At 31.9% G+C, this 18,705-nt stretch overlaps 2 protein-coding genes across 3 annotated transcripts; one reads left to right on the forward strand and one right to left on the reverse strand.

Moving 5' to 3' along the window:
* The first annotated feature begins 7,673 nt into the window (after nt 1-7,673).
* Nucleotides 7,674-8,901, forward strand: LOC127107507 (putative clathrin assembly protein At1g25240). Its single transcript, XM_051044783.1, has one exon. The coding sequence runs from the start codon at nt 7,679-7,681 to the stop codon at nt 8,891-8,893; it is 1,215 nt and encodes a 404-aa protein (XP_050900740.1). The 5' UTR covers nt 7,674-7,678; the 3' UTR covers nt 8,894-8,901.
* A 6,868-nt stretch (nt 8,902-15,769) lies between these two features.
* LOC127107508 (protein BASIC PENTACYSTEINE1) lies at nt 15,770-17,731 on the reverse strand. Of its 2 annotated transcripts, none has more exons than XM_051044784.1 (2): nt 17,566-17,731; nt 15,770-16,909 (listed from the first exon to the last, which is right to left on the reverse strand). In XM_051044784.1, exon 2 carries the CDS (start codon nt 16,902-16,904, stop codon nt 16,062-16,064), a length of 843 nt encoding a protein of 280 aa, XP_050900741.1. In that variant the 5' UTR covers nt 16,905-16,909; nt 17,566-17,731; the 3' UTR covers nt 15,770-16,061. The 2 variants fall into 2 exon arrangements, with proteins under 2 accessions (XP_050900741.1, XP_050900742.1); XM_051044785.1 differs by lacking the exon at nt 17,566-17,731 and adding an exon at nt 17,216-17,541.
* Nucleotides 17,732-18,705: the final 974 nt, after the last annotated feature.

Genomic DNA, 18,705 nt, shown 5'->3' on the forward strand with positions numbered 1-18,705 from the left:
AACCCTAGATATGAGCTTGATAGAGCATAGGTGAGCATGCACACTACCTACAAAAGCAACAAACTATACATTGACATACTTTTTGGTATTTTGATTAGTAAAATAATGAAAAACAAAGTATGATACAACCAAAAGTGCTTGGTGATCTCTCCCAATGCAAACCCAATGAGTGAGGGATAATAAGGATGCCAAGGTGTGATCTCAATGCTAATGCATATGATGAGATAGCATGAGGGATCTTAGGGTCAAAATTGGGGTTTTACAGGTAGAGTGCCCCCCCAGACGTAGGTGTGGCTTCATCAAACTAGGTTAACAAATCTGATGTGTTATTTATTTGCTTTATGCGTTTATCATCTTGTATGCAAAAAAAAATCCTGGTATATAATGTCCCAGACATCGTGTCTGACATTTGTCCCCAGAATCTATCATTTGTCATAAACTAGTTATACACGTTGTCGAAGACATTGAGTCTAACATGTGTCCTCCTGAGAAAATAATTTCAATTTTTCAAAGAATTCATCATCCTCTTGATCTAGAATAATCACAATATAGGATTGCATAACCTTAAACCCATCCAAGGTCAGCACTACTTGAGCCTCACAAGCAGTAAGGCAAGTGTAGTTGTACCCATTGATCACTGGAGGATTATTAGTCCAGACAAGGGGAAACTTGGGGGCATCATCTACACCAATAGTAACTAATAAGGAATTATTCTCCCCCCTAATTATCACAAATGTATCCTTCTAGCCTTTAAAGTGGTTAGAGTAAGTTTTCAATAAGCCTTTTCCAGGTCGGCTGACCAGGGTTACCCAACCCTAGGGGACAGACACTTTGGTATAGTAAAAATTGAAGAACATTCTAATGGTTGGGTCAACCCCTAGTTTCTAGCATATGATCTCAAATGCCTTAATTAGGCTATAATTGTTATGTGTGATTAAGGAGGGTCGTGTGATCACCATGAGAACCTCTACCGCAAAAGAAGAAAAAAGGATACGAACCCCAACCTTATGAGTTATGGGTAAATAAAATTAAAAGGAGGAAGTAGAAAAGGCGTTAAAGGCGACAATATTGGCCCTTTCCACTAAATAGCACACCTTTAGAACAACATCTTCTCCGTCATCAGAAGAAAAAATAAGTTGTTTCCATATGGAGGCTATATGATCGTCAGTGGTATTATTGGACCCAACATCCCTTACATCCTTGGGCTCAAGGTCTGAGGTAGCCATAATCGTCCTGTTTCCTGTGAAAACAAAAGGAAAAGAGGGATCACTATCACTTTCACCACCGTTATCACTCTCGAAATTAAGAGAACTCTTACAATTGCCAAACATGTCTATTTCCACTAATCTACAGTCATTAGTCTCGTCGGAACACCTAGAATTTATAGAATAATTTTTTCACAACTATACGGTCATCACGAGTTAGAGGTTCAACCAGGCTTCCATCCTCATCTAAATCACTAATAATTTCAATAAAGAAAAAGGGAAAATGGAATACCTACGTAGATATGAACTTGAGCTCATTGAGAGGAAAAAGGCATCGAAGGTAGAAGGAACAATTTGAAAACTCTAACAAGAAAGTGTGTGTAAAAAGGAAAAAGTTGGTTTTTGTCTCCTTAAATAGGAAAGGGAAACTATGGGTAATCAAAGATGCCTAGATTTTCAATCAGATGTGATAGGTTTCACATGTTTCAACACATTTCATAGAAAAAAGAGGACAATTGGGTATCCCAAGGTTAAGTCATCATTTATGGCATTAAATGCCTCACACGTTTTTCCCTCTAACAGACACTCTGGGATTTTCCAACTGTTGTGTGCCATGCAGTTAGACATCAGCAAGTGTGTTAGAGGGACAATACCAAATCTCAGTTAAGGGATTCAACTAAGCCTCTCCTAGGGAACTCAACTAAGTATCAACTTAGAGATTCAACTAACCTTTATTCATAAGGTTCATCTAAAACCCTGATAATTAAAGGCAGGAAAAAAGCTTCGACTAGGCTCATGAGAAAGGTTCGAAGAGGAGTCACGGGTTAAAAAAACACAGGCCTCTACAAACCTTTATGTTTGAGGGAATGTGTAGTGGTATAATTGGATGACACCTTGGGAGCGGGCGAAGACGTACACTTAGCCCACAGTCCTTCCCAACTCTCCCTTTCATTGGTTCAAGCACCCCCATTTCAGATCGAGTACCCCTTCCCAAATATATCGCTATGGACATGGGATTCTTGTCCATAACATGCAATCATGCGTACAACATGTGTTAGATCAATAGACGTGGCATTCGGGTTCCTGAGATTTAACTATGCTCCATGGATTTCAAGGAACCAACCATCCATTTTCGGAGTGGTTCCTAAGGAGGCAGTGATCTAGGCTTAGGGGATTATAAATACCTCGATATCACAACAGATTAAACAAATAAAAACACTGAGAAAATACACAAATATAATAGCTTCTTACCTCACTTGAGCTATATCTTTGTACCATAACAACCCTAAAGCCTCTGACAGCCCTTATCCACTAGGAATTGTTACGCATTTATACATTTAGTGTATATATATATATATATATATATATATATATATATATATATATATATATTATATATATATATATATATATATATATATATATATATATATATATATATATATTATATATATAAGGCTCCTAAAATGTTATAAGAGAAAAAATAAGACACAAGGAGTGCCCAAAAATAAACAAATGAAAGCTTAAGAAACAAATAAAAGGAATAAGAAGCAGCGCCTAAAAGAAACAATAAACAAGGCCAAGAAGAAATCCAAGAAAAGCACCACTCCACCAAAGAGCACCAAACTAGTGCTCGAAAATGAGAACCGCGAACACCAAATGACCATCGTCCATAAGCACCAAAAAAGACCACAACCCCAAGGATACATGTCACAAACACTCGAACCCCTATTGATTCATGGAAATGATAGAGTTCTCAAGCCACATAGAGAAATAACATGAGTAAACCGGTAACATACCCAAATACCATTTCCAGGCGAGGGAGGTACTCTCATCTTCAAAGTCCTCTCCACTGATTGGAATACTAGAAAAAATAGAATCAATTTGAGTTTAACAAATAGTCCAAACAAGCGAATTCCAGATCAATAAAAGCCCTCATCTAATATGCACTGAACCTCCTAAAACTAACCAACCAGTTACTTGCATAAATCATTTTATAGTGATTTTATAAAAGCATAAAGCCTTCAAAATCACTTTAGTTTGTATGATAGTTTCGTTAGTATCTTAGGAGATTCTCATATACTTTTATAATATACTGATCACTCAAACACATTACCAAACTAGTTTTCACACTTCCTCTCTTTCATAACCTTGAAGCTTCAAGATCCATTGCTAGATTCACCATGGACTCAACACTTCAATTGGGGTTTAACTTTTTCTATCTGATGAGGCTTGATATGACTTACATCACCAGATGTTGCTTGATCTAATATCTTCAATGACTCTACCAAATTCCGTTTGACACTAGGTGTTAGCATCAAAACCATCAAGGATCATTTGCTACTAAGATTTTCTGCAGATGACTATACATGCAAGCACACAGCTCCACTGTGTGGTCATCAAGTATGGTTAAAAAATATTTATGGTTATGCATATAAGGAACAAACAATCATCCCCAAATTTCAAAATGCAATAATTGAAATCTACTAGAGGCTATATCATGACTTGTCTAACTAGCTTAGAAGAGCTACTTCAAATGATATCTGATGTGGAATCAACAAGTGGATGATTATGAGACATGGATGATGTTGACACTTGGTTTGTGATTTAAGCATGAAGTGATTTTGCTAAGTTTTATTGTTGGATCAAGTTAATAAGTTGATCATACTTATCTTAATAAATAGAAACATTATTAGTTGGAGAATAATCCACCTCAGTTTCACCACTAGGTTGATTAGTTTAACTGCCATCATTGTTATCCAGATTAATAAAAGGTTTGTTTTTGTTAAAATTAGGATATTTGTGCTCCTGATAACATAAATCAATGGTATGTCCACTACAATAAGAAAATGTGAAAACTCTATAAGAATTCTTTGAATTGAAATTATGAAAGTTACCTTTGTTTTGCAAGACAGGCTTGTGTGCAACATTAACCAAAATTAAGGCATCTCTGGTAGGCATAAAATTCTTATGATTGCTTTCTTCTTAAATAACAACAGAATAAACTCGATTGATGGATGGTAAAAGATCCATAAGTAATACTTGAGATTTCATAACCGAAAATGTATCATTCAAACCTGTAAAAAATTGAATGACTTGATCTTCAAGTCTGTAACTTTGAGCAAGTTGTAAGGAAACAAAACAAAATTGTTGAATATGTATGCATATTGGTAATGTCTATAACTATTCTAACACATAGTTAATAATCCATGAATGGATTAGATGAATGCACCTTTACCATTGGTTTTGATTCAAATCAAGAGCAACAAGAATTTTGATTGAACCATCAATGAAATTAAGCTTGTTCTTGGCTCACATGACTCGTTTCATTGATCTACTACAAGCCAAGTAATTTGAACAATCCAATTTTAGATTTACATTTGCAAAGTTAATTTGATCTTTCACTTGGATGAACATAAAGGTTGATTCATTGTCAATTTGAAGAACTTGAGGAACAACACAGTAATACATATTAGCTAGGATCATTGAAGAGATATTTTTTAAAGAAAACTAACTTGGAATCAAAATTAGGAACAAAGAAATTCTGCAATGAAAGCTTTGTAACCTGATTGCAATTTCAATGACAATAATGAACTAATGGTATAGAAGACATATATAATAAACTATGAATGGAAATGAAGAATACTCAATGGTAAAATCGTATACCATATTATGGACTAAGAATCAAGTATTCATAATTTCCCTTTATCATTAATCTAAAGTGATTACATTGTTTCTTTACATATAAATTATATAACTTGCACTATAAACTACTATTAACTAGATTTACTAGATTATTACTTATTATTACTTGTGGACTAAGTAACTACTATAGTCAATTTTCAACTAACTAATAACAAAAATACAACTAACTAATAACTTTATTATCCTCTTTAATTTTCTTTAATTCATGCTTCAATATATGGATGTGTGATTCTTTAATTTTACAATAATGTGTTAAGAATAATAAGTCAAATGTGAGTTAGAATCCCACATTGGTTATAAATATGGAGACTTTAGCATTTATAAGTGAGAGAACCCACACACCTATCACTTTAAGGTTTTAGGTGAATATGTGGTGTGTGTCTCACAAAGGTGTTGCTCTAAAAGAAGAAGTCACACAATGTTCAATGCTCCTAATGAAAAACTCCCCCAACACATGGTATCATAAGCCTTTGATTCAAATAAAGGGACCGACTTACTTGTATTGAAATGCCCATGAAAGGGTGTCGCGTTAAAATCGAAATGCCCAGGAAGAGGTGTATCGAAATTCCTAAGAAGAGGTGTCAACGGTGGTACAAGTGTATGTGGACAAAAGAGTTTCCACTTGAGGGGGAGCATTATGGACTCACACTTGAGGGGAAGTGTTAATAATAATAAGTTAAATGTGAGTTGGAGTCCCACATTGGTTATAAATATGGAGAATTAAGAATTTATAAGTGGGAGAACCCACACATTTATCACCTGAAGGTTTTGGATGAATATGTGTTATGTCTCTCACAAAGGTGTTGTTCTAAAAGAAGAAGTTCCACAATGTTCAATGCTCCCTAGTGAAAAACTCCCCAAACACATGGTATTGTGAGTCTTTGGTTCGAATAAAGAGATCAGCTTACTTGTATCGAAATGTTCATGAAGAGGTATCCCATTGAAATCGAAATGCTCAGGAAGAGGTGTATCAAAATGACCAAGAAGAGGTGTCAACGGCTGTACAAGTGCATGTGGACAAAAGAGTTCTCACTTGAGGGGGAGCATTGTGGACTCACACTTGAGGGGTAATATTAAGAATAATAAGTCAAATGTGAGTTGGAGTCCCACATTGGTTATAAATATGGAGAATTGAGCATTTATAAGTGGGAGAGCCCACACATCTATCACCTTAAGGTTTTGTGTCCATTAAGTTATGATCATCACTTCAAGATAATTTCCTATGTGTAGATGTCGTATAGCTGAGAAATAATCTCAAATGAATGTGTCAAATACTGATCCTTACTAGTATATATTAATTCATTAGAGTTTGTGGAGCGATAGGAGTTTCTTGTAAAAAAGTGGCAGACATGCGTTGGGTCCAAGGGGTGTAGCTGACCCCCTCAAGTTATAAAGATCAAACTTATTTTTTTAGATTTTTGATGCTTTGCACCCCTAAAATATTTTAGTTGCACCCCCTCCCCTCTCTCATCCAATCAGGAGTTTTCTGTGTGCTTTCATGATTGGTTAAGACATATCTTAAGGCTCAAAGAGCGTTTAAAGAGATACTTACATATTATCCACTAAGGATTTTCTCATATTGACAACGGAAGTTGAACTCTTAACCTTTCAATATGTGAGTCAATTCCTTGTCAACTGAGTCAAACTTCCTTGACTAAAGTTAACGTCTTTGACGCGTTTTTAAATTTTAAATTGATTTTTTTATAAAAAAAATAGGTCAAGAGTTGCTAGGAAAAATGATAATTTAACTAAAAATTTAGAGACTAAAACTTTTTTTATCCAAAAGTTTCTAGGAGTTGTAATTTTCAAAAACTTTAAGGACTAATTTATAATCTCTAAAAATTTGAGAAATCAAACTAGAATTTTTAAAATTTTAGAAGTTGAAATGTAATTAAAAAGGTTATAGAATTTAAGGGATTATATAAAACAAGCCAATTGTCAAGAGAATTAGATGCAACAAAGGATATATTATTCATTCAATAAACCAAGTGTATCTCATGCATTAACCCAAATGTCATCACATGCAAGATAGTAGTGTATCAATGGATGAATTCTATAATAGTTAGATTTGCCTATTAAAGTGCTGTATGATAGGATTTGTGTAACTTTTATATTAACCACATTCTCATTCATTCACCAATGAAAATTCATGAATTTTTTAAAATAGAACGTGATGTAATAGATAAAAAAATAAAGAGAAAATACAATATTTAAAAATGAAAACATCATTATTATTATTAATACATTAACAATTACATGCAGTGGTCTCCACGTTACCCATATAGTAGAAGCATAAGAATGGAAAATTTCTTGTGTGATAGAAAATCGTTCCACTCTGGTTGAGCTCTGTCACACACTCAAACAGAAATATATAACTTATTTATTCACCTACACATGACAACTCATCTACTCATACAAAGAAAGGAAAACAAGGCGTATTTTTGGCAAAAATATGGTTAAAATATTAGTAACAAACTTAACAATAACATGCAAAAAGAAACAACAACAACGTGCAATACAACACATCATTATTGGATAAATCGAACAAGAATTTAAGACTTTGTCTCACGTTGTTATTTTTTTCAATCTTTGTTATATCCACACGTCGTTCCTAACCACAAATAATTCAACAACACGCAAAAATTGAAAAACCAAATCAAATACAAAAGAACAAAGGAAAAGGAAAAGAATTTACAAACCAGTGGTCAAAAAAGGGTAGGGGAAATTAACCATCCTTACCCTTTTACCAGAGAGAAAGAAAAGTTGAAATGAGGGTTTGGAGACAAGCAACAGGAATTCTAAAAGACAAAAACAGCATTTGGAATGCAAAGTTTTCAAGAAAGGGTCCATGGCGTAATCCTGATCTTGAAACTGTTATAATAAAAGCAACAAGCCATGATGAAAACCGCATTGATTGTAAGAATGTGCAAAGAGTTTTCAAATGGTTAAGAACCTCTCCTTTGTATTTTAAGCCTCTTGTTTGGGCTCTATCCATTAGAATGCAAAAAACTAAGAGTTGGGTTGTGGCCCTTAAAGGTTTGATGCTCATTCATGGCGTTTTCTGCATTGGTATCCCTATGGTGCAAAAAATGGGTAGGTTACCATTTGATTTATCCAACTTCAATGATTCTTATTTGAACCCTTCAAAAGCTTGGGGTGTGAATTCTTTTGTTCGTTCTTATTTTGCTTATTTGGATCAACGATCGGCTTTTGTTTCCTTCGAGGTTAAGAATTTAAGGAAGAACAACAATAATAACAAAGGGGTGGAAGTTGAAGAGACATTAATGGAGGAGCTTGAGAAGTTGCAAAAGTTGCAAACAATGATTGACATGCTTTTGCAAATCAAACCAAAACATATGAATATGAGTGTTGGTCTTGTTCTTGAAGCGATGGATTGTGTCATAGTTGAGGTTTTTGATGTTTATAGTAAGTTTTGTAACAAGATTGCAGGGGTTTTGATGAGGATTTATGATGTTGGTGGGAAAACGGAAGCTTGTGTTGGTTTAAGGGTTTTGCAAAAAGCAATTGTTCAAGGGGATGAATTGGCTAGTTATATTGAGTATTGTAGGGATATTGGTGTTCTAAATGCTTCTCAATGTCCTAAGATTGAAAGAATTTCTGAAGAAGATATTCAAGATCTTGAGAGGATAATTAGTGGTGCTTATTATGCTAAGAAAAAAAACATGAAGGGTGTTAATGATGGTGTTGAAAATGAGAAGAATCAAGATAAGGCCATTGAGGCAAGAGATTACTTGCATCACAAGGAATCATCAGAGAATGGTTTGATAACAGTAGTTACTCATCAATGGGAGGTGTTTTTTGATGAGACATTTGTTGATGATGATGTTAAAGAAAATAATGTCATCAATGGTAAAAAGGGAAATAATGTCACAACAACCAATCCTTTTGAAGAATCATATAGCCTTGTACCTTACTGTCATGTTCATGTTAATCAAGTTCTTCCTGACCTAATTAGTTTGTAGAAGAAGTAATTTGTTATTCCACACCACTACTTTTGTGTTAGGAAAATCGGTTACATGTGAAAATTATGTTATTATTACTATATTTATATGATAATTAGATACTAAAGTTAATGAGAATTTATTGTCATTATATTCCCCCTCCCCCTCCTTTTGATGTTATCTTGTTTTGAAGTTGAATATTTTAAAGATGGAATATTATATTTGTAGATCATGGTCTTTATTTGATATAATTTAAATTTGAACATTATTCATAAGCACATGTAGTACTCTCCCATTATGACGAAATTTCCAAAATATTCTTAAAATTCGAATATTAAAATATGGATGCACCCTAACCACATCAAATACAAGTAATAAATATGTTCGAATATTGAAATTTAGATTCACCATTTGATATCACGTAGACAAAACACATAACATACAAGTAATTTGTTCTAGGGGTGTGTCCAAATATTGAAATCCAGATTCTCATATGTTATCACATAAACAAAACAAACAAATTATTTGGTCAAGGGATTTGTTCAAATATTAAAATTCGGATTTGCCTCTGTTATAACAAACACAAAACACATCAACAATATCAAATTGGGAATATGAAATAACATAGCTTAACAGAAATATTTATTAACACATACACAGGAAACATAACATAATATAAATATTTGTTTACCTAAATCTTACATCGCATTTCATCACTAACAAATGATTTCGGATGTTTCATCATCTTTATAATATATGCGGTTGATCTTGCGAGTGTCTCATTCATATCAATTGGACTCTTAGTTGTATAACAATAAAATGTACTCTGCATAACACTTACATTTGCATTTGTTTTTAGGTCAAATTTATTGAACTTAATCTTCCCTTTATTATCAACCGTTGGTGAATGATGCTCGATCTTAACCAATCTTTGATTGTCGGTGTAGTGTAAAAGATTCTCTGATTTAGATTTATGATCTACGAGAGAAGTGTTCTCTATAACCCTGAATTCAAAAGGAGGTCTCATATTGTTGAAGTAAATAAATTCAATATATCAATATTGATTCATTTTAGAGTGTTTGTGTTAACAACATATGAGACATACAAGGACGGAGTCAGAACTTTTCATTAGTAAGGACATCAAACATTCAAAATATTAAAGATGTTGAAAATTTTGCAAATTATAATTATTTTATGTGTTTTTTTATTTTAAAATTAATACTTTTTTTATTTTAATACTATGAAATATATTTTTATAATATATATAATCAAATCATTATTCTATAAAAAATTTCTCACACTATTGCCTATCTAAATTTTTTATAAACGCAATTATTCAATACTTTTTACTAAGAGCAATATTCATTTTTTAATATATAAAGTTAAAATTCTTTGTTTATTTATAATTAAACAAATTTATTGAGTTGAGGCATATGCCCTCCAAAATGTTTTTAATAGTTCAGTGACTAAAGACATATTTAAATAAGTTTTAGATTATTATGGACTATACAAATACAATCATGTCTCAGGTGTTGATCAAGATATTAAAATTCGAACTTATCCCATTTTTATCATGTACGAAAAATACACATGGGTTTTCTTCGGATATTGAAATCAAAATTATCTCATATTAGCATCACATATACAAATAATATAAATGTTTTCCATATAATAGAATATGGATTTACGCCACACCAACTGACATTACTTGTTTTATAAACTTGTTTTCCATAAAATGTTTTATACAAGTAGTGTTAGATATACATCAAAACACATACAAATGTATTCATAATACATCCATGAAAATAACTAACTAATATTATATCCAACAAAATGTGTCATCACCTAAATACACTGTAAGATAAAAACAAAAATGAATCAACAAATGTTGTGCCTTTAAAAGTCATCAAAAATACAAATTCTTTCGACTGAATTTTGAGGTGGTCCACTTCAAAGTGAGAAAAATGTTTCTGATAGACTATATCTTATCAGATCAATACAAACTAAATTATATGCACTTGCTATAAGATGAGAGCATCGTGAATTTCATCTTCTTGTTCTTTTTTCCCATATAATCTCGTGTATGATTCCTTGTAGGTCTTGAACTCTTTGATAAGATACAGGTGGAAAAGTGTTTGACTCTCCATTCCTTTACCTAACAAAGCTGAAACAACACGATAACTGCAGCTATTATCACCTTTAATATCTACAATCCGATGTATGTGCATCAAAACATGCATATTTTAATGTGTGTCATTTTTGGTAAAGATGGTGAAGATAATGTTTTGCTGATGCGAGAAAATATGTAAAAAAATTGGATTGTGAAATTAGAGCATCCCGATAAAGTGAGTTGACATGTTCTAAATAGGATGGAGACCGCTTGGTTGAATTATCACCTAGTGTTAGTTTGACCTTCTTAGGATCACCCTTAGCTTTTACCCAATCCACGAGTGGTTTCATATATATGGTTTTTGAATAGGCTATCTTCCACTCCTGCTATATGATGTGCAATTTCATTTTATAATTAACTTTCAAAAGTATCTCTTGAATCACCTCTCATTCTGTCATAATAAATATATTTGATTCACCCTCCATGGACACATCATCGTCATCATCATAAAACCGAAGCATTTCCTTGTGTGTGTGTGTGTTTGTGTACCTCATCCATAAGTATGGGTCTATTAAGTTTCATCTACTTCAAAGTTAAAACATAACACAAAATTGTATATTCTTCTAAGTGTACAACCATACTTTGAGCTATCTGGACTTGTTTTCTCTACTCGCACAACTTCGTGATAAATAAATTTCAATCTCACTCGAGATATATTACCAACCAACTATGAATAAAGATTATTGTCTTTGAATTTATGTTCTAATATTATGATGTAGCAACCAAATGATGTTTGTATCTTGTTATATTGATTTTGAATCATTTGATCCACGGATTCTCAAACCTTACACAAATTCCATTTACTATTTCTCATTCAATTCTTCAATCTAGCATTAGCAACTTCAACTCTATTAGTTGTAGTGTTTCCAAAGTGTTTAACCTGATCAATCCATGCACAAACAAATTTCTCCTTCACTTGGTCTAATATAGTGATTTCAAAATATTTCAAGAAATCTTGATATTTCTCACAAACCTTTCTGAATTGTATGACCGATTCGACATATAACTCCTTTGTAGAAAAATTTATTAAAACATTCCAAGCATCTATTATGTTTTCCAAAATCTTACTAGGTTTGACCATTTTTCCGTCTTCACGCTTGATTTGTTTGGTCCCTACCGCAGACTTCAGTCTACCTCTCACATTTATTTATTGTATGATACCTACATAGTAAAACATATGATGTAGGAAACACTTTTGCAACCGAATTCATCAGTGCGGTATCACATTTCGTGACAATCACTTGTGGCATACTTTCTTTGTCTTTCAACAACTTTCATTATCCTCTCTTTCACATTTCAAAAACACAAAGCCAATTGAATAAGTCGTCTATGTCGAAGTAACACCAACAATTTCCAGAAGAGGAAACATATGTTTGTTGTCTTATATGTTGAATCAATTTTCAGCACAACGGAAAATCTGTTAAACAACTTCTTGGAATCATGATGAGCCCAAAATATATCTCGAACAATTTTTCCATCCTCACACCTATGCACGTAGATACATAACGAACTTCATCCAATAGTTTCAGTAATTATTGTATTTCAGATCTTAGACCTCTTATTGCCTTATTGTTTTAATTGCGAATATTGTATACTTGCCTAATATTTAAGACATTTTTAGATATTTTCCTTTTCAAAGTTGCAAGTATATTTTGGGACTAAACTGTGTTCAATGTCATATGAAAAACAAGCGTATTTTCTTTAGCATTCAGACGACATACAATCGGATGACCAACTAACTTGTGACCCAAACCATGATTATGTACACCACAAATCACATTAAATGTCTTTGTATTATTTGACTTGTGGTACATGTGCAACTTAAAAGGACATCCATATTTTCTTGTATCAGTATCACCGCGTTTCAACTTCCAGATATGGTCTTTATACTAGCCATTTCTTTCGCATCTCACCGTTACAAATGCTTGTCTTCTATCAGAACCAAAATCTAACCTCCTGATAACAATCTCAAACTCTAATTTGACAGCATTCATGCAACCCATTCAAGCATTATGTTCACGTATAAACTCGTGTTTATTGATAATTTCTTTTCGAACATCAACATGGACAATAACTTGTTGGGGTAATTCTGGATCACCATCCTTAAATGCATTAGGTTTAATCGTATCATCAGGGTGTTTGATCACATCATCATGGTGCACCATAACTACACCCAACGAGAAAAATAAGACAATTTCAATCAACATTGAATGAATCTGAATTTCAATTTCCGGACCAACCATACAATAATCTAGATTTCAATCTTCGGATTACACGTTTATAGTACATAAAGAAAAACCATATTATATATATGATGATCAATGCTATAAATAGATATTATATGTAACTCCATATGATTTTGTCCTTATGATCATGAAGAGTACTACCATGCAAGATAACGTGACATTCATTTTTTCTTCTGATGTTTTTTGAATTCTAAAATCTAAATGATGTATCTAAATTTCAAAATTGAAACTATTTTTTAACTTGGATGAGGTACAATTTTTTATAAACAGATTAGCTGATTTATTTTGTAGTGGTGCATCCGAATTTTAATCTCCAGAGAGTAACGAATTTTAATCTAGAGGGTAACGAAGGACATTTCTATATTTTCATAAGGTTTGAAATTACTATATAAGTGTTGTGAACAAAACTCTTTAATTTTGTAAAGTTAGAACTAGTAATGTTGGATGGCACATTGATACCAAACAAACACATACTTAATCTTTGGATGAAAAGTTAGATGGCACATTGATACCAAAACAAACACATACTTAGGGCCCGTTTGAAACAGTTTTAAAAAACAGTTTTATGATTTTTAAAAATTGAAATACAAAAAACTTGTTTGATACATTTGTTTCTGAAAATTATTTCTAAAAATACTTTTAAAATTCAGTGTTTTAAAATCTAAAAAACTGAAATTATCAAAATATGTTTTGATTTTCAATTTTTAGTTTTACTTTTCAATTTTCAATTGAGATAAGATGGAAAAAAATACGGTTTCATCAATCGGATTATAGTAATTACTTGCAATATTTTTTAATTGTAATATTTCACTCTCAATCTATTGTTAATCCTCATATATTGTTAATGAAAATTAAAATTCTCACTCAATTATTCTCTCTCTAATTAATCCTCATTAAGTGAATAGTATATTTTTATACATTAAGTGAATTGTGTATATATATTCAAACCAACACTCAAATATAATTTTTATACATTAAGTGAATTGTGTATTTTATCGTTAATTATTAAAAATATTTTAATGAACTTAAATGTATATTAGCTGAATTTTAATATTTTCAAAAAATATATCACAATTATTTTTATTTAGTAAAACAGATTTTTAAAATATAATTATCAAACCAGCTATATTGTCCTATTTTAAAAAAATAGTTTTTACAAATTATACTATCAAACATATTTTTTCACTTTTTAATTTTTAAAATAGTTTTCAAAAATTGAATAACCAAATGAATTCTTTTTATTTTATTTTCTTAAAAACAAATTTATAAAATAGATTTGTAAAACATATTTTAAAAACTAAAATGGAGAAGAGATCCAAACATGCCCTTAATCTTTGAATAAAACTTGTTATTTATTAGGACGTAAGTCTTTTTACACATTTATCTTTTTTTATTTTTTATTTTACATGAAATTACAAAAAATAATTTCTGTAAATAAAAGTTTTTTTTTGTCATTTTTACAAATTCGATCAAATAAAAAGAAGTCAAATAATCAGAGATAACGGTAATAAGAAGTTATTAATAAAGATGTCGAAATTATCGATTTGGATAGAAAATGGTGAGTTTTGCATAATGAAATCCATGGAGTAATGCTTAAATCATTTTATTGAAACAAACCAGTTTTTGTTTTCGTTCTTTTACTCTGTGAATGGCGAGTCTGAGTTGTTGATTCGAAACTCTTTTCTTGCCATGTAGTCAGAGCTTTCATGTGTTAGACACCTAAACTGGTTTTTTTTCCTCTTCGTCTTCAATACTTCCTTTTGTTGTGAAAAAACACCTTATTAAAGAGAAACTACCTAGGTCAAATGATGTCAACCCTTTGTGTCACAAGTTCTAACCGAAGACATTATAGTGATGGGATATAAACATGTCTCCATATCTTCTATTTATGGTGCTAATCAAACCATGAACAATTAAGAGGTAAACGTTTTACAATTGTTAAGAGATTATTGCTTTAATTTGAAAATATTCTACTTTTCTGTATTCAATATGCAGCTCAACTAGAATTAGAGAGAAGACATTTTTCATTAATTATTGCCACTATGTTCAAAACTGAAACATGGCCTAAACATGAATATTACAAAGACAGTAATTAAGTACTACTGAATCTGAAGAAACACAACAAATAAGTGACTAGATAACTCAAGGAACCATGGCACTGAATTGATTAACAATAGCACAATGGTTGGCACTAAGGTCTCAATTCAATCATACGAGTCCTTCCTTATGACTCATTTCTGGATCCATCCCTGCAAAGATAGACTCTTATCCCTATAGCCTCACAAAGAAACTGTAAGGTTAAACCATGTTCTGCTAAAACTCCAACTAAAACATTCATAAAACAACTAATGAACCTCCACTTATAAATTGCATCAACCATACACAATTATAGAGAAAGGGTTATAAATCAAACAATCAAAGCTAGCACATAATTGATAAACCATTAAGAGAGGGTGAAACATATTTGAAACAACGATCACGTCAATTCAAAATTTCGATGATTTTAAATTAAATGTGAATGAGTATTATCCGATAATAGTCTATCTAATGATAAATCATCTACATAAATGTTTAACTCCATAAAACATGGACTGTCATCATTGTCAAATAACCTGAAGATGGAAAAAAAACTGAGTATCCAAAACTTAGATAGACGCACCACAACAGAAAATTTATGGATGACCATGACCAGAATTCAACATCTGTATGAAAAATCACACAGGTGCATCCACAGGCAAAACAGACTGACTTTCAAACCCAGCAGCAGCAGCATCTATCTGATAGTGACAAACTTGTTGGTGCCATGTCTCGCCCAATGAGTCTTCAGATCAATAGGGTTAGCAAAATTATAACCTTCAGCTGCAAGCTTTTCTAGAACCTTTTTGAAAGCTCCTTGGCTCATTTTCCGCCCAGCTATCCTTGCGCCACGCCTTTTGACGCTCATCGGCAAAGGATAGATTGACACATTTGTGGTACAGCAAGCTGATTGCCAACCTCCACAGCCCCACCGATAACTCTGCTGAGGACTCCCGGTGCATGAACAAACAGGAACAGGTAGACCAGAAATGTCCATTTCAATTCCATTTATTTCAAGCGCCACAGTCTTCTTTGGTGGCTTCACACCCTGAGCTGAATTATTGCCGTTCTCCTTTGCCTTCTTGGCTTTTTTAGCTTTTGGAACGGCAAGAGCACCCTTCGACTTCCTTTTCTTCGACTTGCCACCTTCCTTCTTAACAGCTAATTCTTCAATCCCATCCCCATTCTCGTTTCTTGATGCATCCACCAGTGGTTGGATAAACGGCAAGGAGAGTCCCTGCGATGTTTCAGGAAGAACAGCAGCATAACTTGGATTCGAAAGCTGCATATTATAAAACCTATGTCTCGGATTCATCCAATTATCCCTGACATAGTTCAACTGAGCAGGAGGCTCAACAACAGCACTGTCACGAGGGTGAAAACTTCCATTCGCACCGACTAACATAGCTGGATCACGACCAGGAAAAAACGGTTTGGTTTCCCGATCATTAATATCAGGCATCAGATTCAGACCGAGATTCCCACCCTTGAAGGGTTCATAGTAACCCCAATTGGGCATATTCAGCACATCATCATCCATGACAACTACAAACAACACAAAACAATGAATCATATAAAAATTCAATCAAAACAAACCCTTTTTCTTCTCCTTTCAATGCCAATTGTCAAAATCTTAACTAAACAACACTATTCAGCCCCATCAACTAAACAAGACTAAACAAATAAACAGAACAGAGATCAATGAAACACATAACCCATACAAATTAGATTGAAAAATGAGAAAAATCATAAAACACAAGCAAAAATTAAATAAAAAATCAAAACTTAAATTATTTTATCAATTTATCAATGTCAACTTCATAGATCGAGCTCGGAAGAAACTAAAATTACCATTTCCTAGTAAATTAAAAACGGAACTTGGTCAATTTAATCGCCACAAAATTGAAAACCCTCGATCTGAATGTCGTTACAAACCCTACATTTTCCTAAGAACGAAACAGAAGAATCCACATAAAAGGAGAATAGATCTGAAATCTTCATTTAGGGTTTCAAAATCTGAGAATAGATCTAGGTTATAATGGTGAATAGATACAAATCTACAGAAAAAAGATATTTTTATAAGGAGGTTCAAAAGGAGAAAAAAGGACCCATCAATTCAAATTTTAAAGGAGGGAGAGAGAGAGAAAGAGAGAGAGAGAGAGAGAAAAGGAGAGAGAGAGAAGAGGAGAGAGAAAACTTACTTGGTGGGTGCAAACGGTCTTTAGGTTTTGCCCCTTTCTGGAGAGAGAAGATTGAAATCTGAAAGAGAAAGATAAGAGAGAGGAGAGAGAATGAGAAAAATGGGAGAGAGAAATGATTCTTAAAAATAAAAATTGGAGTTGAAATAAAATATTTTACTTATATTATTATTTTAATTTCAAGAATAAAATAAAGTAATGGGTGCACAGAAACTGTTTTTCTTATATATATAAAAAATACAGAAATAGATTAATAATTAATTAATATTTATTATTGGAAAAATAATATAGACGCCTAGAGACGCGGACAAGATGTTTGTTTGTTTGAGAGAGACAAGATGGATTAAGAAAAAATGTTGGATTTTCAAAAGAGTTGCCATGTTTGTGCTATATTGTCTCACTTGATTAAAATATGTAACTTTCATGCCAAGATCCTTTACCTTTTGGCTTAATTTAATTTTAGTCTTTTTATTTTAAAATTGATAAAACTAATATGAAAAAAAAGGTAGAATACTGATTTACGCTAAATTATTCTTAAATTTTAAAATTATTTTAATGATATAATTGATTATTAATTTTTTATCATATAATATAAAATTATTATATATTGAAAAAGATTAAAGATAGTGCATTGACAGTCTAATAAAAATTTATCAATCAGTCATATTATATCATTAACTTATAAATATTAGGGTGACTTGGTAGAATATATGATGGTGATTAGTTGATAATGTAAAATTATTTTACACTGCACTACCTTTAATCTCTTTAATCTCTGTAAGTACATATTTTTTTTCTCTATAGTGAAAATGTATATCAATTAAATTTGATTGATGATTTATTTTAAAATTTATTAATTTTAGTTTTTTTTCTTATATATATTTAAATGTAAAATAATGATATGTATCTTCTAGACACTATTATAAACAATAACAATAAAATCTCAATTCATTAAATAATCGATGTATGTGATATATTATAATGACTAGATACGTCATTTATTTAATGAATCTAAAATATATTTTTGTATGATAATATGATATATTTTTAATAATAAAAATATAATAGTTTTTTTCTTCTAGATGTTTGGATAAAATAATAATAATGATATATTTTAGATAATATCACATACAATGGATTTTT

The sequence above is a fragment of the Lathyrus oleraceus genome, chromosome 7 (genome assembly GCF_024323335.1).
Source record: "Lathyrus oleraceus cultivar Zhongwan6 chromosome 7, CAAS_Psat_ZW6_1.0, whole genome shotgun sequence".
Lineage (NCBI taxonomy): Eukaryota > Viridiplantae > Streptophyta > Magnoliopsida > Fabales > Fabaceae > Lathyrus > Lathyrus oleraceus.